Consider the following 22,754-nt stretch of genomic DNA (forward strand, 5'->3'; position numbering starts at 1 on the left):
AGATGTTAGAAAGAAAAGAAAATTAGAGATCAATTCAGGAGCTCCAACATCCACCTAATAGGAATTCCAGAAAGAGGAAGTAGAAAATAGGCCAGGTGCAGTGGTTCACACCTATAATCCCAGCACTTTGGGAGGATCGCTTGAGCCCAGGAGTTCAAGACCAGCCCGGACAACATAGCAAACCCCCATCCGTACAAAAAAAAAAACAAATAGAAAAATTAGCTAGGCATGGTGACATGCGCCTGCAGTCCTAGCTATTAGGGAGGCTGAAGTGGGAGGATCGCTTGAGCCCAGGAGATTGAGGCTGCCTTGAGTCGTGATCATACCACTGTACTCCAGCTTGTCTCCAAAAAAATAAATAAATAAATAAATAAATAAATAAATAAATAAATAAATTGCTAAAGACCAGTTAGATCAAGTTAACCTTGATCCAGAAGGCAGCAAGAAAAAGCAAAATATAAAAGTTGAATGACATGGAGGACAGAAGTAGCTATGCCAACAATATCCAAATAACAGCAGTCTCAAACAGAATAGAAGTATTCAAATGAAAATAAATTAGCCAGAATCAAAGAAAGAGAGGGCTTATATAGGGGCCACACTGAAGCCATTAGGAAAAGTCCTCACCTAGACCCACATTCAGTGTCTCTTCACTCACCAGCCGACCAGTCCCCATCCACCTCCCAAGTTCTGCAGCCAGCTCTGCTGATGCATTCAGAGGAGGATTTAGGCAATTGTCAACCTCTGCACATCTTGTTGTGGGTACACAGCAGCTATGTATTTTCATTGTCATCTTTTAAATCTACGACATTGGTGAGATACGCAGGACCCAAGCCTGCATCTCTATGTGCCCATTCCAGCACCAGGAAACTTTTAGGGGTCTGAAACGCTAGTGGAGCAAGTGAATGAATGAATGAATGACGGTAGCCAGGGCAGTTTTGACCTGTGTATGTGGACATTGGAAATACACGATAGGTAACTAACTGAAGTACAAAACTGTGTTTAAAACTTGTGATTTGGGACAGGCGCAGTGGCTCATGCCTATAGTCGCAGCACTTTGGGAGGCCGAAGCGGGTGGATGGCTTGAGCCCAGGAGTTTAAGACCAGCCTGGGCAACACGGTGAAACCCTGTCTCTACCAAAAAAAAGAAAAGGAAAAAATTATGTGTGCTGACGTATGCCACTAGTCCCAGCTACTCTGGAGACTGAAGCGGGAGGACTGCTTGAGCCCAGGAGGCAGAGGTTGCAGTGAGCCAAGATCACACCACTGCACTCTAGCCTGGGTGAGAGTGAGACCCTGTCTCAAAAAGGAAAAAAAAAAAAAAATTCCTTGCAATTTGCCTTAAGAAAAGTTTGCAAGCTTTTATTTTGTGTCTGAAGGAGTTTATGCTCTGAATTCTTCATCAACAGGGCGTCAAGGTGGCAGCTTTCTGCATTGACTGGTGATTATCCTTTTCTGATATGTTTTAAGACCCTTAACACTTTTAATTTTTTTTAATTACCATTTGTAGTATCAGACTATCTTTGCACAGCAATTTTTCTGTCAGATCTTGGAGGTTTCACTTTGAGATGATACAGTAGGATGTTTCATCATTTAAGTAGCCCCGTCCCTTCCCCACTCCCTGCACCCAGCACTGTACTGCAGAGGCCCAGTTTGGGTATTTATCTTTCAGAGACACTGCCTTCTTCATGAAATCGTCCTAAAAATAGCTTCATTTAACTAGGCCATTTGACAGGCTTTTTCAGACTTTTTCTCAGACCAGTCTGAAAGCCGGATATTATTTCAAACAGATACAATGAACATTGAACCTGATCACAAGGCATCTGTTACCCTATTCAGGCTGCTGGGAGTTGATAAGGCTACCTCAAATCACTGTGTGCAGTTAAAGGCTACAAAAGCCTCAGGCCACAAAAATTCCCCAGCCCAGGGGCCTGGAGACACCCAGGGGCCCGGAGACAGTTTTTCCAGCTCTCAGTGTCGAGGGTGTACCTTAGCCCGTTTTCTGTTGCTGCAACAGAACACCTGAGGCCAGGGTGATTTATAAAGAAGATAGGTTTATTTGGCTCACGGATCTGCAGGCTGGGAAGTTCAAAGACATGGCCCTGGCTCCTGGCGAGGGCTTCAGTGCTGCATCATAACATGACGGATAGGGTCAAAGGGGAGGTGGATGCGTGCCAAGAGGAACAACCCAGGGAGGTTCCTGGCGTTATGATAACCCACTCTCAAGGGAACTCATCCAGTCCCTAAAGTCTGGTCAGAGCAAGGACTCATTCACTGCCAGGACAATGGCACCAAGCCATTCATGAGGGGATCCGCCCCCATGACCCAAACACCTCCCCCTAGACCCCACCTCCCAATGCCCCCACACTGGGGATCAAATTTCAGTAGCAGTTTTGGTGGAGACAAACCGTAGCAGGGTGGGTGGGTACTCTCACTTGGACCTGTCTCCTTGGGACCATGGAGCAGGTTTCGGAAGGACAGAGCTCTCATTGTCAGGCCTGTCCAGCACCCTGGGCTGTCCCCAGGAGTAGACTTGCCTGTCACTGACAGGATGGGCCACATCCAGGACTCTGGCATCCAACGTGACATGCAGCCCTGTGAATACAGGACAAATTCTAGGGATATAGGGCAAAAGGGACCTATGGCCCAGCATTCAGAGACAGCTCACAGCGTGAGCACCCAGTGAAAACTCAAACCTGGAAACTAGGACTAGGGACAGTGCCACTTCCTGAGACAGAGCCGCTGAGAGGGTCTGGGAAGGGTGGACGGGGTGGAAGTGGGAGATGAGGTTCCCTGGGACGAGAAGGCATTCAGGCAGGCAGCGCAGGTGGAGGCCTAGTGATGAGGGAGGCCTGGCTCTTCGGGGTCCCGCACGAGATGGGAGTTGTTAGAGCACAGGGTCCTGAGAATGAGTGGCGGGTAAGGCCAAGAGGAGGAAGGACCCTTGGTGTAGAAGGGCCTTGCGTGTGGCTGAGGGAGGGATTGCGTCCTGAGGGCAGCAGAGTGCAGATGCGTGTGGACTCAGACCCACGGCATGAGAGCCCTCAACCCCAACCAGGTCCCTGTGGCCGTAACATTGGCTCCACGTCCCTTGGGCATGCTAAAAAAACCTTCCTTGGGTCACAGACAGTTCCAGCCTGCGGCCTCCTAACAGAGACCGTCCTCAGGACCTGCTTGCAGACGTTGGGGTGGTGGTCTGCCCGGATGTCCTGCTCTAACCTCCCATAGGCTTTTGGAGTTGGCCGTGCCCTTCTCAAAAGGACTCTCCAGGCCGGGTGCAGTGGCTTATGCCTGTAATCCCAGCACTTTGGGAGGCCGAGGTGGGTGGATCACCTGAGGTCAGGAGTTCGACACCAGCCTGGCCAACATGGCAAAACCTTGTCTGTACTAAAAATACAAAAATTAGCTGGGCGTGGTGGTGCACGCCTGTAGTCTCAGCTACTCGGGAGGCTGAGGCAGGAGAATTGCTTGAACCCAGGAGGCAGAGGTTGCAGTGAGCTGAGATCTCATCATTGCACTCCAGCCTGGGTGACAGAGCTCTGTCTCAAAACAAACAAACACACAAACATAAAAGCACTCTCCACATTCCTCTCTCATCATGCTCTGTGTTGGTTTCACGTGTTTGCCTTTAGATTACTCAAGGAAGTACTTTCAATACAGAAAAAGGGAAAGGCAGAACCTGGACAATTGCTTTTATAAGCAGGCTGGGCCATAGCAATGAACCCAGGCAGTCTGCACCGCAGCCTGTACAGTCCCCCAACCTGTGTCTCCATCCTCACCTACCCTCCTCACCTCCAGTTGGCCACCTTCTCCTGGTTTCCTCATTCCTGGTGAGGCTTTCACTGCCAAGTGCCTTTTCCTAAAGTAGCCTTTCCCCAGCTCCTCCTCTCACCCCCGGCCTGGCAAACTTCTACTCATCCTCCAAAACCCCACTTACCTGTCACCTCCTCTGCAGCCTTCCTTGCTTCCCTCCCACAAAGAGAATTTATTTCTCCCTCTGTTTTTCTCAGAGCACTCTGCTCAGAGCTCTTTTTGAACCCTTGGCAGGACATGCTGTATTTTATATTTTTATGGTTATGTCTCCCCAATGAGATTGGGACCCCATCAAAGGCAGGCACCCCATGCGCACCAGACACGTGATTATCAAAAGAGCGCATGGCGTCAGCAAGCACATCTCTTCCCCCAGTGTGAGCCCACCTCCTCCTGCTGGACAGCATTGGCTCACGGGTCTGCACAGCCTTCCCGAGCCCTGAGCTAGGAAGCTGTCCCATCAGTCACCCCCTGAGCCGGTCTCCTTGTGACTAACCTGCTCTCTCCCTCTCACCCTCCTAGGGCCGACGAGATTGAAATGATCATGACGGACCTTGAAAGGGCAAACCAGGTAGGACCCTGGACGCTTTTAGTCCTAAAACCCACAATAGCGGGCCCGTTTCTGGCATCTCGGAAGATGCGTCACCCGAAGTTAGAAGGCCGGTTATCCTTCCATTTTTTACTGACAGCTTTCAACATCGATGCTCCTTCTGATGTCGTGAGAAGTAGGAGAAGACATAAAAAGTCCCAGGAACCATTTCCTTGGCAAAGTCTTTGATGTGGTTCCAACATCTCAGACATCCCATGGTGAACATCCCCTCTAAAGTGGTAACTGTCTCCTTTTCCCTACTCCGTCTCTAAACACCCGTCTGTGTAGCTGTGGCATCCGTGACGGTGTAGACATCTCCCCATGGAATTATCCTCGGAGAGTTCCCTAGTGTAGACACCTCACCACGGTGTTATCCTAGGAGAGTTCCTTACCACCACGTTCTCATGGGTCGCAGCCACTTGCTCCAAAGAGGGCTCTCAGCTGACGGCCCCCTTTTGGCTGACACTTGGTTCTCAGAGAGGCCTTATGGCAAGTACCCAGCACAGTGTCCAGCACAGATCCAGCACATGGTGTTGGGTGATTCTAAACACTCTGCTTCCTGGAAAATTCAGCCATCCCCAAAACCCCTTCCTCCCCCCAGGAGCCCACAGAACAGGAAAACATTTTACTTTAACCGGTGCTGCTGTTGCTCTGAAAAGAAAGTGGTCCCCCGGCTGGGCGCGGTGGCTCATGCCTATAATCCCAGCAGTTTGGGGGGCCAAGGTGGGTGGATCACTTGAGGTCAGGAGTTTGAGACCAGCCTGGCCAACATGGTGAAACCCCATCTCTACTAAAAATACAAAAATTAGCAAGGCGTGGTGGCAGGCGCCTGTAATCTCAGCTACTCAGGAGGCTGAGGTAGGAGAATCACTTGAACCACTGGAGGCAGCGGTTGCAGTGAGCCAAGATCTAAGTGTGGGCAACAGAGCAGAAACTCCATCTCAAAAAAATACAAAATAAAATTTAAAAATAAGAGCTTTGGGCCGGGTGTAGTGGCTCATGCCTGTAATCCCAGCACTTGGGGAGGCCGAGGTGGGTGGATCACTTGAGGTCAGTAGTTCCAGGCCAGGCTGGCCAACATGGTGAAGCCCCATCTCTGCTAAAAATACAAAAAGTAGCCGGGTGCGGTGACATGCACCTGTCATCCCAGCTGTTCAGGAGGCTGAGGCAGGAGAATCACTGGAACCCGGGAGGCAGAGGTTGCAATGAGCCAATCACGCCACCATACTCCAGCCTGGATGATAGAGCAAGAATCTGTCTCAAAGACAAAAAAAGCAGTTACTGGAAGGAGTTACCTTCATCACAGATCACTATTCCTATTTCTGAAGTTTCCACCGGCTCCCCCTCTCCCCTCAAGGCCAGTCTTGGGCATGCCTTGCCTTTAGATGGCACTTCTGGGCAATCTAACGTGCCCAACAGGAGAGCCTGGTTTGTTAAACGGGAGAGCCTTATCCTGTGAATATCAGTGCACTATCCGGAACAGACACTCTGTGGTCTCAGAGACAGTCCCCAGGTACCTAAGAAGTTTGGCAAAGCGAATGCACTTCTCAAGGTGCCGAAGCCACTCAGTGGACCCCAGTCTCAGGAGACACCAGACAGGGCCGTAGGGACAGGTGCTGACTCCAGAACGACACGGGTTCAGTTCCTAACTCGGTATTTCCTGTGTGGCCTTGACGGGTCTCTTAATCTCTTAAATTTCTTGGTCATAAAAAAATCAAAAGAAAAGTGAACCTTGAGGCCATTATGCCAGGGGAAATACGCCAGTCACAAGAAAAGACAAATACCAAATGATGCCACCTGTATGAAGTATCTAGAGGAGCCAACTTCAGAGAGACAGAAAGTGCCACAGTGACTGCCAGGGACGAGGGGAGGAGGGAAATATGAAGTTGTTGTTAAATGAGTACAGAGTTTTGGTTTTGCAAGATGAAAACATTCTGGGGATTAATTGCACAACCACGTAAACGTCCTTGATGCTACTGAAAAGTACGCTAATGGTTAAGATGGTAAATTTTATGCTTTGCGTATTTTACCATGATTTAAAATATGTTAAAAAAAATTTGAAAGAAAGGAAGCAAATTTAGCTAATGCTTCCTTTGCAAGGTTGTTTTGAGGATTTGAGGTAAAATGCCAGAGTAAAAAGTAGATGGTGGCCGGGCACAGTGGCTCACACCTATAATCCCAACACTTGGGAAGACCAAGGCAGGTAGATCACTTGAGGTCAGGAGTTTGAGACCAGCCTGGGCAATTTAACAAGTCCCCCATCTCCATAAAAAATACAACAGCTGGGCGTGGCAGTGTGCCTGTAGTCCCAGTCACTTGGGAGGCTGAGGCAGGAGGATCGCTTGAGTCCAGGAGGTAGAGGTTGCAGTGAGCTATGATTGCACCACTGCACCCCAGCCTAGATGACAGAGTGAGACCCTATCTCAAAAAAAATAAAGCAAAAGAAGTAGATGCCTAAATAAATGTTAGTTCCGTAGCTGATGAAGAAGCACAGGTTTTGGGGGAATTGTAAAGTCCTGCCTTCAGGAAAGGGTGGTGAGGGGTAGAGGCGAGTTCTCACCAACAACTCAGCCAGAGTTTATAGCCTGATACAGCTGCATTAATAGAAATACAGTTTCTAGAATGAAGGAGGTGGTGATTCTGCTCATTGGCAGCAATGAGTCCATGCCTAGGAAATTCCTTTTTTTTTAAATTTATTTATTTTTCTTCTTTGAAATGGAATTTTACTCTTGTCTTCTAGGCTGGAGTGCAATGGCACGATCTCAGCTCACTGCATCCTCCACCTCCTGGGTTCAAGCAATTCTCCTGCCTCAGCCTCCCAAGTAGCTGGGATTATAGGCGCCCACCACCATGCCCGGCTAATTTTTGTATTTTTAGTAGAGACAGAGTTTCACAGTGTTGGTCAGGCTGGTCTCGAACTCCTGACCTCAGGTGATCTGCCCGCCTTGGCCTCCCTAAGTGCTGGGGTTACAGGCGTGAGCCACCGTGCCCAGCCGGAAATTCCATTTTAGACTGGAAGCCACACTGTAAGGAAAACAGCTCCTTGGAGTGCGTTCAGAGACGACTCCATGGCCAGGACAGGGAGGGGCTCTAACATAAAAGGAACTAGGGGGTTTGGAGACGTTCCTAATCTTGGGGTAGCAGGGAAAGATGGCAGCACCACTGGACAGCAGGAGCAAGAGGAATAATTTCAGGAATCTGGGATACGAAAAGATAAGGGGGAAGGGTCATGGGGGCATTTGTGGGTTCTGTCCTTGTAGTTCTCAAGAGCCGACCAGAAAGAAAGGCCAGGGGACGGAGCCAGGCTTTTTCTGAGAGACCCCTGTAGACCCCAGCCAAGCATAGAGGCTGGTGAGAGGAAACTTTTTTGTTTTTGCTTCTGAGACAGTCTTGCTCTGTTGCCCATGCTGGAGTGCAGTGGCGCAATCTCGGCTCACTGCAACCTCCCTGTCCTGGGTTCAAGCGATTCTCCTGCCTCAGCCTCCCGAGTAGCTGGGACTACAGGCATACGGCACCACGCATGGCTAATTTTCTTATTTTTAGTAGAGATAACTCCTGGGTTCAAGCGATCTGCCCACCTCGGCCTCCCAAAGTGCTGAGATTACAGGCACATGCCACCACACCCAGCTAATTATTGTGTTTTTAGTAGAGACGGGGTTTTGCCATGTTTGCCCAGGCTGCTCTTGAACTCCTGGGCTCGAACGATCCACCCACCTCCGCCTCCCAAAGTTCTGGGATTACAGGCGTGAGCCACCGCGCCCAGCCAGGAAGCTTCTTCACAGTGGAGTTCCTCCTCAGTCTGGCTCTCCAGAGTTGCCATGCTGAAAGATACTTGCTCTGGAGAGAGTGAGCTACCTGTCACCAGAGCTATGCAAGCAGATTCAGGCCAGCCCTCCCGGAGAGCATGAGATGGGGAATCACGCACAGAGTGGACCGAAGGAGGCATTGAACAAGAAGGCTCAAAGGGTCCCTTTTGACCCGGAAGTCTAGGATTTCGTGAAGCTACAGGTGAACCCATTGGCATGAGAAGCATCCAGGGAGGAAAGAGGCAAGCCCTGGAATATCGAGAGAATATTTCCAGCAGGAAAAGAAGTGGAAGGTTAAAGGAAAGCCAGAGAAGGGGACGTTGGTCTGGGCCATCAACTAAGAGAAAAGCTGCCCAGAGCCAGGCATGGTGGCGGCGGCGGCTGTAGTTAACCAGCACTTGGAGAGGCCGAGGCAGGAGCATCACTTGAGCCCACGAGTTTGAGACCAGCCTGGGCAACATAGTGAGACTTTTTTCTCTACAAAAAAGTTTTAAAAAAATAGCCAGGTATGGTGGTGTGCATCTGTGGTCCCAGCTAACCCAGGAGGCTGAGATGGGAGGATCTCTTGGGCCCGGGTGTTCAAAACCAACACCAGAGATGCAGGTCGGAGAGTGGGCTGGTAGGAGGGGACCTGACCAGGCCTGTGGGAGGGTCTGAGTGTGAAGGATTCATCCTGGGAGTAGTGAAGAATTGTGGGCGGGATTGAGACATCAGGTTTGAGTTCTAGAAGGATCTCTCTGGCTATACGTTGGAAAACAGATGGGAGTGGAAAGACCAGAAGCCAGGAGATCAGTGGGAGGCTATTGTGACAGTACGGGGATAGATGGCATGGGCCTGAGCCGAGGCCATCCCTGCGGAGGTGAGCTGGAGGCGGGCTGGGCAGGAAGAGGAGGGCGCAGACGCGGTCCCACACTGTTGCAGGCGGCAGGCATCTGGACCAACGCCTTTCTCATCAGGAAACCCCCAGGAGGAGCAATTTACTACCTCACTGGCATACAACATTCATTTTCCCTAGGTGTGTAGTTAGAATGTTCTACTGAGACCTGAAGTGCTCGTTTATTGCTAAACCACTGTGCTTCCGTTATGGAGAAGTAGCAGAGCAGTCGGCACCTGTCAATTACCTCCGAGCCTCATTCACCCCTGTTTGTTGAACATCAGGGCACTGGCATAAATACTCACTGTCCCAATTGGTGACAGTAAAGGTTCAGAACTCTTGAGACTTCAGGGTAAATAAGAAGCCACAGCTTTGCACTTTGAACTGCGTGTGAAACCCCCTCCCCGGGCTTTCAGGCTTTCAGCAATTCACGACTTTTTTGCAGTGAAAAAAAGCGGCCCGCCCACTGCCCCTCCGGGGCCTCCTTTCTGAGCAGTGGTGATCCGAATTGCTGGTGGGCCTTGGTCTCAAACTCCTGGGCTCAAGCTATCCTCTTGCCTTGGCCTACCAAAGTACTGGGACTACAGGCATGAGCCACTGTGCCCGGCTTTGAAGCCAGCATTTCTTTACTACCTACGAGGCCTGCTCAGAGTCTGTGCTCAAAAAGATGTACTGAATGAATATGGGCTTTGACGGGCAGGCTGGAGTGCAGTGGCATGTTCTCCTAGCCCACAGTGGGGCTGGGAGGGAGTCATTGAAGCGAGCTGCCCTTCTCCTGTTCACCTGCCTGGTGTTTATGTCACAAGACTGCCCTAGTGGAGGACCCTCCAGGTTGAGGTTAGGGGTTGGAAACCACAGCTGACCCTCACCACGGAGAGTGGGTCTCCATGGAGGCCTTGGCCACTGGTGCAGCATCAGCGTGGGACACGTGGTGGTCAGCATTTGGTCTCCAGCTGTGGTAGATGTTCCTGACCTTCCTGCAGAGTCATTGACATGGGGTTACCTCTGGGAGTCAAGATGTTCGCTGTAATTGCGCGCTGGGGGTAGGGCAGCAGGACCTCAGCCCATCATCAGCTCCTGGGTCTACTTCGTTCCTCGGGGGACTTGTTCATCTCTGGTGTCCTCAAGCCTGAGTTTTAATGGCCATGCAAGCAGAGAACAAGAGACAAAGCCTGGGGCCAAGAAGGAGGTGGAAGATTGGATCAGAGACTACCCCCCTCCCCCGCCATATAAAACCAGGGACTTCAAAGGCCACACTCTGAAAGTGTAAACTGGCGGGGTGGGGGAAGGAGTCTGCCCTTAAAGGGAGACGGTGAGGGTTCTCTCTTGTTGGTTCCAGAGGGAGAAGAAAATGAGCCTCCCAAGAGAATTCCTAACCACAGCCACCTCTCCACAGGTCTGGGGCCACGTTTCACATGAGACCCCCCAGCCCTCTCCTCACACCTTCGCCCCACCAGGCTGCAGCTGGCCCAAGGCCCTGTCTTTATCCTCTGCAAGCCCACCCCTCTCTGTGTCCTTCCCATGATGCCTCACCACATTTTATGAGTCAAATTATTCAGACTTCAGAGGCCTGGAAGTAGCTGTCTACATCCTGTATTCACATCCCAATCAGGGGCACTGCGGTTAGGGGAAAGCTTTTTTTTTTTTTTCTGAGATGGAGTCTCGCCCTGTGACCCAGGCTGGAGTGCAGTGGCGTGATCTTGGCTCACTGCACCCTCCCCCTCCCGGGTTCAAGCAATTCTCATGCCTCAGTCTCCCAAGTAGCTGGGACTACAGGTGTGCACCCCCCACACCCAGCTAATTTTTGTATTTTTAGTAGAGACAGGGTTTCACCATGTTGACCAGGCTGGTCTCAAACCCCTGACCTCAAGTGATCTGCCCACCTCAGCCTCCCAAAGTGCTGGGATTACAGGCGTGAGCTACTGCACCCAGCAAAAGCATTTACTTGCTATACTTCCTGGGGCCTTTCAGGGACCCTTGAGGGATGGGCAGGGGTTGGGGGGCCCGTGGAACTTCCTCTAGGATGAAGTGACCTCGTGGTCCCCTGGTTCCGGCTCTCCTTCCCCAAATCAGCCAGTGAGGAATATGACGCCAGCCCAGGGAGCAGAAAAGCCTCCTTCACCTTCCCCAGAGACGTGAAGCTCCCCTGGGTCTCACAGTGGAAACCATCTCTGTATTTGCTGGCTTGACTCTTAACAGGAAGAATTCCTGAGACACGGTGTCGCTGGCTGCTTGCTACCTCCCAGGTGACTGCTGAGGGGAGGCAGAGTTTAACCTGATGCCAGCTAAGAGTAATTTCCCCCAAAAGGGTCTTCCATTTTGAGATGAGGAGGATGGTGAGGTGTGCCTGGGGCCACACATGCCAGGGACCTTCATGACAATGTCCTGGACACCATCACCAGGTGATGGGCATCGGCTTGTGTGAGCCCTGTGGCCGCCAGTCCCCTTGCCGGGTGGCTGTTTTCTGCCATCATGGTCTGGGTTACCACCAATATGCAAGCAGTATCCTCCTCACCCCCATGTTTCTAGCATCAACTCAGCAAATGACAGAGAATAGGCAAGAAACAGCAAGAAAGATCTCCCGGGACAGTGCTCAGGCTCTGCGAGGGGCCATTCTCATGGTGGGGCAGACACAAAAGTAGAACGAGGGCTCCCAGTGGCCCTGCCTCTGCAGGGACACAGGAGGAGACGGGAGCCCGACGGTGACCACAGGGAAGTGATGTCTCAGGGCCGCCCCCGCTCTTGCGTCTGGGGTTCCGGATCTAGAAACACAGCTACAGCTGGTTGAACAGGGGTCTTCAGGAAGACGCCAGAGCCTCAAAACCAGCATCACCACGCGCCGACCCGGCACAGGGCCCCCTTCTTCCTGCCTCAGCTGCCAATGATGGGCTACACTTACTTCTCAGCTCCTGAAACGAATTCATCCCAGCTCCAGATCAGCGTCTGTTTCCCTGTTCCTTCCTTTCACTGCCATTAGGCCTGTTTTTAGTTTGAATTCTGCTGTTTCGTGGACGTCTCACCGCACAAACCACCTCAACGCTTCGTTTTGTGAGTTTTGTATTTTTTTCGACGCCCTCAGGACAGAAATCCTGAATAACTATGTGATCAGAAAGTTGCATGAAAGTAACGAAGTCAAGCCAAAAGTGATAGAGGTCTGACCACTGTGACCGCCAACAGACGGGCCACAGAGAGACTGTCTGTGAACTTGGAAACTGATTGCAAGTACAAATGCTACACAGAAATTATACAATCAGGCTGGGCTCGGTGGCTCCCACCTGTAATCCCAGCACTTTGGGAGGCCGAGGCGGGCGGATCACTTGAGGTCGGGAGTTCGAGACCAGCCTGGCCAACATGGTGAAACCCTGTCTCTACTAAAAATACAAAAATTAGCTGGGCATGTTGGAGGGCGTCTGTAATCCCAGCTACTCAGGAGGCTGAGGTGGGAGAATCATGTGATCCTGGGAGGTGGAGGTTGCAGTGAGCCAAAATCACACTGCTGCACTCTAGCCTGGGTAACAGGGTGAGACTCTGTATCAAAAAAAAAAAAAAAAGAAAATTATGCAGTCAGAAATTGAAATCATCAACAGCTGGATCCCTTCTTTTGTGAACTGTCACCCTGTGATGAGATGGTATCCTCTCTGAACAGCTAAATGCCCGCTTGAGACCCATGAAGGCTCCTGCGGACACCTTGTAACCAGATGCCCGGGACATCCCCAGCGCTGGCCGTTCCAGAACACTTCAGAGCCAGTGTTACAAGTCAGGGTGGTGAGGTCACCTCCTTGGCTGCCACCAGAACAGCTTCTCCACTAGGCTAAGAAATAGGTTTTCTAGCCTAAGAGACCAGGAGAAATATCTCCAAATACATCTTATTCCAGGCAGAGTCTTAGATATTTTTTGCCCAAGAGTTGAACTGACCAACAAGGCAGGCATAAGCTCTTCAATGATTTGACGTGATCGTCAGAAAGACTTGGCGTGACTCATCTGGAAATAAACTGGGAAAAATCTTTTTTGTTGAAGAGGACATTTTTCTGTAGTCTTAATAGTTGATTAGGCCGGGTGCAGTGGCTCACACCTGTAATCCCAGCTCTTTGGGAGGCCAAGGCACGGATCACCTGAGGTCAGGAATTCAAGACCAGCCTGGCCAGCATGGCAAAACTCCGTCTCTACAAAAAATACAAAAATGAGTCAGGCGTGGCGGTGCGTGTCTGTAATCCTAGCTACTCGGGAGGCTGAGGCAGGAGAATCGCTTGAACCCGGGAGGCGGAGGTTGCAGTTAACTGAGATCGCACCACTGCACTCCAGCCTGGGCAACAGAATGAGATTCCATCTCAGGAAATTAAAAAAAAAACAAAACAGTTGATTAATTAGCATGAACCAGAAATCACCTCTACAGTCCTGGACATACAGGTCACCTTGCCACCTTCCTGATGGCTGGTTCTAGATTCAGTGTGGACGAGAGATAGTGACAGAGGTGACCTGCTTGGGCCTAGGCAGACCCACCCAGGCACCACATGAATTCAACTGAATGTAATTCCAAGAGCTCCTGGAGAGGCAAGACAGGCGGCCACCAGCACCATCCTGGGCAGACGGAACTGCCATTAGAAATATCCTAAATTGGCTGGGCGCGGTGGCTCATGCCTGTAATCCCAGCACTTTGGGAGGCCGAGGCAGGCAGATCATCTGAAGTCAGGAGTTCGATACCAGCCTGGCCAACATGTGAAACCTCATCTCTACTCAAAACACAAAAATTAGCCAGGCATGGTGGGCACCTGTAATCCCAGCTACTCAGGAGGCTGAGGCAGGAGAATCGCTTGAACCCAGGAGGTGGAGGCTGCAGTGAGCCAAGATCATGCCACTGCACTCCAGCCTAGGTGACAGAGCGAATTTCTGTCTCAAAAAAAAAAAAAAAAAAAAAAAATTCCTAATTTGTCTGTATGCAGGGCAAATAGATTCAATGCTGTTGCCACATAATTGCTTAAAGCTGCCAAAGCCACTCCTCCTAGAACTAGATTAATCAGCCAGTTCCAGGGCAGGCCAACTTCTTGTGTCTTTCTGAGTCCTTTCTCAGCCATTGTTAGCCACACGCTGCTGTGCCACAAAATAAGAAAACACACGATGGAGAAGCTGCTTGGCCAGGCTTTGCTTTTCTTTTTTTTTTGAGTTAGTTTTGCTCTTGTTGCCCAGGCTGGAGCGCAATGGCGTGATCTCTGCTCACTGCAAACCTCCACCTCCTGGGTTCAAGCGATTCTTCTGCCTCAGTCTCCCGAGTAGCTGGGATTACAGGCATGTGCCACCATGCCCAACGAATTTTGTGTTTTTAGTAGAGACGAGGTTTCTCCATGTTGGTCAGGTTGGTCTCGAACTCCCGACCTCAGGTGATCTGCCCACTTCAGCCTCCCAAAGTGCTGGGATTATAGGCGTGAGCCACCGCACCTGGCCAATTTTTTGTACTTTTAGTAGAGACATGGTTTCACCATGTTGGCCAGGCTGGTCTCGAACTCCTGACCTCAGATGATCCACCCGCCTGGGCTTCCCAAAGTGCCAGGATTACAGGTGTGAGCCACCACACCCAGCCTTTGGCCAGGCTTTTCTGATTGAATGTTTCTAGCAGTGGAATGTAAGTCTGGGAGGAAGAAGCGGAACTTTCACCTCAGCCCACGTGTCCCATGTCATTCGCCACCGTCTCCCACCTGTCTTAGAACTGTGCCTCAGTCCTAAGTATTAAGCTGGCACAAGGCCATTCACAAACGACCTCTGCCTGAGTTCTGTGTCCCGGGCACTTCCGTGACTAGGGACCGTGTTCCCATTTTACAGACAGGTAGGCGGCAGCTCAGTGAGTTTGGGTAACTTGCCATGGTATGTCTTTTCCCAGACACCCTGTTGGGTGGCGGGCACTGGGGTGACCTGTCCTCTTCATCCAGTGGGAAATCCCCATCTGCTCTCTGGGGGTGGTGGTTTCCTTGTTCAGGAATTGCAGGCAAATGATGGAAAAGTCCACTCATTTGTCCCGCAGCCCCCAGCACTGGTCTATGCCATCCTCTTGCCTACGTCCTCGGATTGGCCTGGTTGGCTGAAAATGCCAGGATCAGCATTCAAAACACTTTGTCCAGTGAAGGGTTAAATATGTTGAAATATGCCCGGCCTTTACAAAAGCAGTGGCATTTACATCCTGTACGTTTATGGAAATCCTTGCTGAAGAAAAACAACCACAACATTGTTTGTGCGTGTTTTTAGGAAGAGAATGGCCAAAGTGTCTTTAATTCACTGTTTACCCGTGAGAATTACTCCCAGGAGTAATCCCGCAATAAAATCTTCTTGGTCTATGAGAATAGAAAGAAATTGAATCAAAAGACTCGATTTCCACTTGTATTTATTCAGTCTGGGAAATTCAGTGGGCCGGAGTATTAGTATCAGCAGGGGATTCCTTTGCTCCTAGCGTTAAATTACTGTCATAATCGCTCAATTATTTCTTCCTTGTACTGTTTAAAATAAAAATCCATCACATTCTGTGTTTTTTTTCCTAGCATTTATTAGGTTGAGTGTTTAGGAAAATCAATTATAGTCAGGCATGAATTGATGAATGTTCTTGTAATAATTGTCAGTTGTTAAACTGAATGTACTTTCTCTTTCACCCCTTTTCATTTCCTTCAGAGGGCAGAGGTGGCTCAGAGAGAGGCGGAGACCTTAAGGGAACAGCTCTCATCGGCCAATCACTCCCTCCAGCTGGCCTCACAGATCCAGAAGGCACCAGACGTGGTGGGTAGCCCCGGCCCCGTGGGGGACTGTCCCCGCCTGGCCTCTGCACCTTCAAGTTACAGCCGCTTGCTCCTTTTTGTTTTCAGCATCTCTTTTTGGGAATCACGTTTTAACCAGTACTGCTTTCTCGGTGGGGTTTGCTTTGACCAACTGGGGGCTGGAGCTTGTTAAAGTCGAAGGAAGAGCTTTGCTAACTGTGCGTGGGTGGGCTGAGGCCAGCGTGGCGTCCATCCAGGGCCAAGGTGGAGGCTGCGCAGATACAGTCACAGACACAGTCACTGTGCCCCAGCCAGGCCTGGGGTGTGATTGCTGGCGTGCGGGTGGAGACCTGAACCAGGAGCCGCTCCAGAATGACACGGAGAAATTGAGGGTTTCCGCTGTGCCCTTCCAAGATGAGGAACAGTTCAGGATGAGCTGGGAGGGTAGGGGTGGGTGGGCAGAGGTAATAAAATAACATTCTGCACCGAGTTTATAGAGCAGGAAGAGTGGGTATCACACCACTTTTTTGCAGCTTGCTTTTTCTGAAATTCGCGCAAATGGCTCTTCGCCCAAACATTCCTAGCTCGATCAAGGTGGCTTTGAACTTTGGGTTTCCAGACTCTTTTTCAATGCTGTGTAGGGACAAGGAACAGCGTAGGAGCTAAGACCTTGGGTGTTGGAGCCGTAGCCCCCGGTGCAGACCCCAGCTCTGCAGTCTGGTGATGGGGACAAAGGAACTTAATGTCCCTGAGTCTCCGTTTCGCCGCCTGTAAACTGAGGGGTTGGCGCAAAAGTTATTATGAGCAAATAACTTAGAGCAAAGCTGGACATGTAATAAGACTAAGTAAACCTTAGCAGTAATTCTGATCCCTCAGAATTTATCTCTGATCCCTCAGTTTTGGGGGTTTTTTTTCTTTTTTTTTTATTAAGACAAGTTCTCTCTCTGTCACCCAGGCTGGAGTGCAGTGGCGCAATCTCGGCTAACTGCAGCTTCCACCTCCCAGGCTCAAGGGATCCTCCCAGCTCAACCTCCCGAGTAGCTGGGACTGCAGATGCACACCACCACACCTGGCTGATTTTGGTATTTTTTTGTAGGGACTAGGTTTCGTCGTGTTGCCCAGGCTGGTCTCAAACTCCTGGACTTAAGTGATCCTCCTGCCTCAGCCTCCCAGAGTGCTGGGATTACAGGCGTGAGCCACCACGCCTAGCCTGATCCAATTTCTAGCACATAATTTCATCACTAGTTCACTTACAAACCTCAGTTTTCCCATGTGTAAAATAGGAATTAAGTGATCACAAGGCCCCTCTAAGTAGCCCTCATCCTAATATTACAATGAGTACATATCAGTTGTAGGAGTCCTTTTATTCAACAGTGACTCTGTTGAGTCCTTGCTATATGCCAGGGCTTGTAGTGGACACCCGAAGAACCATAAGGAGTAAGATGAGGCTGATTGCAGAGAGTACAGTCTCGTCAGAAGAACTTGCTCTTGTAATAAATTCATCTGTCAGTTTGACAATCATTATTTCCACCCAATCTGTTAAACAGGGTACCGTTATTTCTTTTTTTTTTTTTTTTTTTTTTGAGACAGAGTCTTGCTCTGTCGCCCAGGCTGGAGTGCAGTGGCGTGATCTCCGCTCACTGCAACCTCCACCTCCTGGGTTCAAGCAATTCTCATGCCTCCAGCCTCCCAAGTAACTGGAGTTGCAGGCGCATACCACCACGCCCAGCTAATTTTTGTATTATTTGTAGAGATGGGGTTTTGCCACATTGCCTAGGCTGGTCTTGAACTCCTGTCCTCAGGATGTCCACCTCCCAAAGTGCTGGGGTTACAGGCGTGAGCCACTGCGGGATCTCACTAGGTCACCCAGGCTGGAATGCAGTGGAGTGATCATGGCTTACCTCAGCCTCCCAGGTCTTGAACTCCTGTCCTCAGGTTATCCACCTCCCAAAGTGCTGAGATTACAAGCATGAGTCATCATTCCGGCCCTGTTTTTTTATATAGATGAAGAAACAAAAGCTCCATGAATGTAAACACCTTTTCCCAAAGCACAGTCAATCTAATGGCTGAGCTAAGACCTGAATTAGGCCTTCTGGCACCTCAGTCTGTGGCTTTTAAATTATTCCCCAGGAGTGAATCTAAATCAAGGTATTAAGACTCCCTTCTAAGAATAGATTTTAGCTTTCTTTTTAAAATTAACATTAAATAAAACATTTGTTGCTGGGCGCAGTGGCTCACGCCTGTAATCCCAGCCCTTTGGGAAGCTGAAGCAGGAGGATCACTTGAGGCCAGGAGTTTGAGACCGGCCAGGGCAAAATATCGAGACCCCATCTCTACAAAAATTTTTAAATTAGCTGGGCATAGTGGTATGTGCCTATAGTCCCAGCTACTCAGGAGGCCGAGGCAGGAGAATTGCTTGAACCCAAGAGGCAGAGGCTGCAGTGAGTTATGATTGTGCCACTGTGCTCCAACCTGGGCAACAGAGAGAAACCCTGTCTCCAAAAAGGTAAATATGAGACTGGGTGTGGTGGCACACACCTGTAATCTTAGCATTTTGGGAGGCTAAGGCGGGCAGATCACCTGAGGTCAGGAGTTTGAGACCAGCCTGGCCAATATGGTGAGAACCTGTCTCTACTAAAAATGGAAGAATTAGCTGGGCGTGATGGCGGGCTCCTATAATCCCAGCTACTCAGGAGGCTGAGGTAGGAGAATCGCTTGAACCTGGGAGACAGAGGTTGCAGTGAGCCGAGATCATGCCACTGCATTCCAGCCTGGGCGACAGCAGGACTCCATCTCAAAACAAAACAAAACAAAAAAGCAGATATGATTGAAGTGTTTCTGGATGTAGAGAAAAGATTTGCATTGAGCAGGCCATCACGTCCTTCATACTTCATGGACTCTGGAACTGAATTTTAACTGAATGTCCCTTTGGCTCTGTTACGGTTCCTTCCTCTAAGTTTAGACAAACTGGGTGCAGCACCATGGCTAGGGTGGGAGGCAGCCTTCAGGACAGGGTCAGCGGCTTCCCCTGGCCCCTGGGGTCCTGCTTGGTTCTGCAAAGGAAGCCGTCTATTCTGATGTGTCTACATGGGGCCCCTGAGCTCAGTGTTTTGGTTGAAAAGAATTCTGGCACTATCCTGGACTGCAGCAACCAAAACATTTCAGAAGGAAATGAATGTTTTTGCAGGTAGAGTCCGTTGTGGATCCTAGGGGCGCTTAAACACTTCATCATCGGTTAAGTGCTGTGTTTACATGGCACCGGTTCAGTCTCCCCAGAGCAGCCCTGTGGGGCTCCCCGCGGGCATGTATTTCCACATAGCCAGTGGGTTCCAGCTGCAGCCAGTTGGGGAGCAAACATAGGAAACTGGGCCAGCGGAAAAATGGTCTGTTGGGCTTGGCTGGCAGAATGCAGCAGAGAAACAGTGGAGTCTGTAGATCTAGCAAAGGCCAAAACCCATCCATTGGGTATCCCAGTGGAATCCGCAATTCTAGAAGGTGAGCGGTCACTGAGTGAGCTGCTGGCTCAAGTTTGCAGCCATGCTGGGCTTTACATAGTTTTGTTTGTTTGTTTGTTTGTTTTTTAGTGAGACGTAGCCCCGCTCTGTCACCCAGGGTGGAGTGCAGTGGCGCAATCTGGGCTCACTGCAACCTCCACTCCTGGGTTTAACCAGTTCTCCTGTCTCAGCCTTCTGAATAGCTGGGATTACAGGTGTGCGCCACCATACCTGGCTAGTTTTTGTATTTTTGGTAGAGATGGAGTTTCACCATGTTGGTCAAGCTGGTCTTAAACTCCTGACCTCAGGTGATCCGCCCACCTCAGCCTCCCAAAGTGCTGGGATTACAGGCGTGAGCCACCGCACCCAGCCTCCCTAAAGCTTTGAAGGCCACCTCTTCCTCTCTCTGATTTCCTCTCTAGCTTTTGCCCATGTCTCTCCCAGCCATCACCCTATGGACTGACAGGCCGCTGCTTCTCATCCAGGCCCCCTGGATCGCTCCCCAAGCCCCTCTCCGTTTCTTTCTTCGTTCTCCCTTATGTCCTTGTGACAGGACAACTGGGAGTGCCCACTGTGTTGAGATGGAGTGAGCCACAGTTTCAGATAAAGGAAGGATGAGCCAGGCGCAGTGGCTCACGCCCATAATCCCAGCACTTTGGGAGGCCAAGGCAGGTGGATCACAAGGTCAGGAGTTCGAGACCAGCCTGGCCAAAATGGCAAAATCCCATCTCTACTAAAACTATAAAAATTTGCCTTTGCCAGGCATGGTGGCATGTGCCTGTAATCCCAACTACTCAGGAGGCTGAGACAGGAGAATTGCTTGAACCTGGGAGGCGGAGGTTGCAGTGAGCTGAGATGACACCGCTGCACTCCAGCTTGGGTGACAGAGCAAGACTCCATCTCAAAAAACAAAAACAAAAAGATAGAGGGAGGATGGTCATGTCTGTGTCATTTCCAAGGTCTTACTGCTTTGGGGTTCATTTTCACCTCGTTTAGTTCATGCGAGACAGCGATGATTTTTGCTATTTTATGAAGGAGGAGTTTGTGGCTTGAGTTGCTGGGAGTTGGCCAGTGCGGCCAAGCTCTTGTGGCCATGCCCAGCCGGGTGCAGGAGTTGAGCCCTCGACCACCCGCTGCCTGGTCCCCACTCTGGGTCCAGGGACAGCACTGAAATCCACACCTTTGACCTGTGTCATTAGAAGCATCTGTCCCAGATACATTCACTTTGACTTGCCCCTGGTAAAACCCACATTCCCTTGGCTGGTTTTACTGACCCTTTTCGTAAAAGCCCTTTAATCAGTGTCTATGGCCAGCACCCCTCAGGGTGGAAGATTAAGATGAGGATGTGATATAGTATGATTCAACCTGTGCCCAAACTGACCTCCCTACATGTCACTTCTGCCATGTCCCCTCCTTGCTCCAGAGCTGGCAGGGACTCCCCAGGGCTGCCACCACACGTCCAGGCGCCTCTGGCCACCCCTGGCAGCCGTCACTCCTCCAGCCCTGCCCCACGCTCCTGCCAGCCTCTGCACCTGCCTGCATGTCCTCCACCCTTCCCCGGCACCCACACTGAGATGGAGCCCCCTTTCCTTCCGACAAGGTCCCGCCAGCCCTCCCGAGGCCCACCCATTCCCCTCTCCTGTGGGTCAGCCCCACGTGCCGTTGTCCTGGTCCTCCTACCCTGGAGGGCTCGTGACGTTGGCCCTGCCCGGCATTATTCAGAGCGGTGCTTTCCAGACTCCCTGTGATGGACAGTTTTGTTTTGTTTTTTAAATTTCCAGTCTGTGGCAGACTGATCGTTTTATATAAAAGACATTTAAAATGTCACCGAAATGCCGAATCGCTATAAAAGTTTCTAAACACTTATTCTCGATTTCTGTAATTGCCTCACTGTGCATCAGCAACAGTTTGCAAATTGGCAACGATCCGTGCAGCTCACGCTGCACAGAATGGGCCTGGACAGCCTGTGCCTGGTAAATAAGCCGACAGGAGATGCTCGCTGCAGCCCCCCAGGGCCACGCACACAGCTGTCAGAGGTCAGGAGAACCGAAACACCTCTTTTACAACCTCATACAAATCAAAGAAGCAGGAAGGAGTACCCTCTTTGCACACAAAACTTTACAAACTTAAATGGTAAAGGCCTCATTTTCCCCGAGGGAGATATGAAACATTATTTCCCTGAGTGAATGCCTGTCCCCAAATTTGAAAATCCGTGGTGAGCACACGGTGCATGGGATGGCCCAGCTGCACCTGCCACCCGGGGCCACGGTGCCACCCTTTCCCCACAATACAGGCAAGATCAGGACGTGAAACTGAGCACTTCAGAGGGGGGACAACGGCAAGGACAGTGGCTTTCTGTGTTACAGCATGAGCTGCCCCCAGGATTCGGCTGTCATAGACACCATGCAGCTCTGCCCTCTCCACCCCAGCCCCCGTCTGGTCTGTCATGCGCAGAATTGCATCTGCCCTGCAGAAAAGATTTCAGAATCTTTCAGGAGCCAGGATTCCCTTTTTTTTTTTTTGGCTTTGACACAGTCTTGCTCTGTCACCCAGGCTGGAGGTCAGTGGTGTAATCATGGCCCACTGCAGCCTCAACCTCCCCAAGCTCAAGCGATCCTCCCACCCCAGCCTCCTGAGTAGCTGGGACTATAGGCGTGCACCACTATGCCTGGCTAATTTTTGTATTTTTTTGTAGAGATGGGTTTTCGCCATGTGGCCCAAGCTGGTCTCGAGCTCCTGAACTCAGGTGATCCACCCACCTCTGCTTCCCAAAGTGCTTGGATTACAGGTGTGAGCCACAGCTCCTAGCCCCATGATTACTTTTAAAGCTTGAAAAAAAGTACTTGAGTCATTGGGAAGTAGAAGTACAGATTTGACTTTTTCCTTTTTTTTTTTTTTTTTTAATACCTTGCCTTTTTTCTATTTTGCATATTTTCCACAATGAGCATTTGGTGAGGTTAAGGGGGGGGTAGCCAGTTTTTTTTAAATCAGTTATCCTAAGAGTTCTTCAACAAAGGAACACCAAATATACATCTTCCACATCTTTTAATTCTTTTATTAAATAAAATACTGGCTGGACACAGTGGCTCATGCCTGTAATCCCAGCACTTTGGGAGGCCAAGGTGGGTGGATCACTTGAGGTCAGGAATTCGAGACCAGCCTGGCCAACATAGTGAAACCCCATCTCTACTAAAAATACAAAAATGAGCCAAGTGTGGTGGTGCCCACCTGTAATCCCAGCTACTTAGGAGGCTGAGGCAGGAGAATTGCTTAAACACAGGGGACGGAGGTTACAGTGAGCCGAGATGGCGCCATTGCGCTCCAGCCTGGGCGACAGACCAAAACTCCATCTCAAAAAAAAAAAAAAAGAAAGAAAAAGAAAATGCTGATAGAGAGTTTCCAATTTGTCAGACAATATCTCAGCTTCCGGGTAATTTAACAGTGAATCTC

At 50.3% G+C, this 22,754-nt stretch overlaps 1 protein-coding gene across 14 annotated transcripts in view; it reads left to right on the forward strand.

Moving 5' to 3' along the window:
* The window catches only part of CUX1 (cut like homeobox 1), a 467,346-nt gene that overhangs the window by 336,924 nt on the left and 107,668 nt on the right, over positions 1 to 22,754 (forward strand). For all 14 annotated transcript variants that reach the window (XM_024249255.3, XM_024249252.3, XM_063725468.1 and 11 more), the window contains exons 9-10: positions 4,330 to 4,378; positions 15,728 to 15,832. In XM_024249255.3, coding sequence (XP_024105023.1) covers positions 4,330 to 4,378; positions 15,728 to 15,832 — 154 coding nt within the window. The remainder of the gene's footprint in view (positions 1 to 4,329; positions 4,379 to 15,727; positions 15,833 to 22,754) is intronic.

Source organism: Pongo abelii, chromosome 6, assembly GCF_028885655.2.
Source record: "Pongo abelii isolate AG06213 chromosome 6, NHGRI_mPonAbe1-v2.0_pri, whole genome shotgun sequence".
Taxonomy (NCBI): domain Eukaryota; kingdom Metazoa; phylum Chordata; class Mammalia; order Primates; family Hominidae; genus Pongo; species Pongo abelii.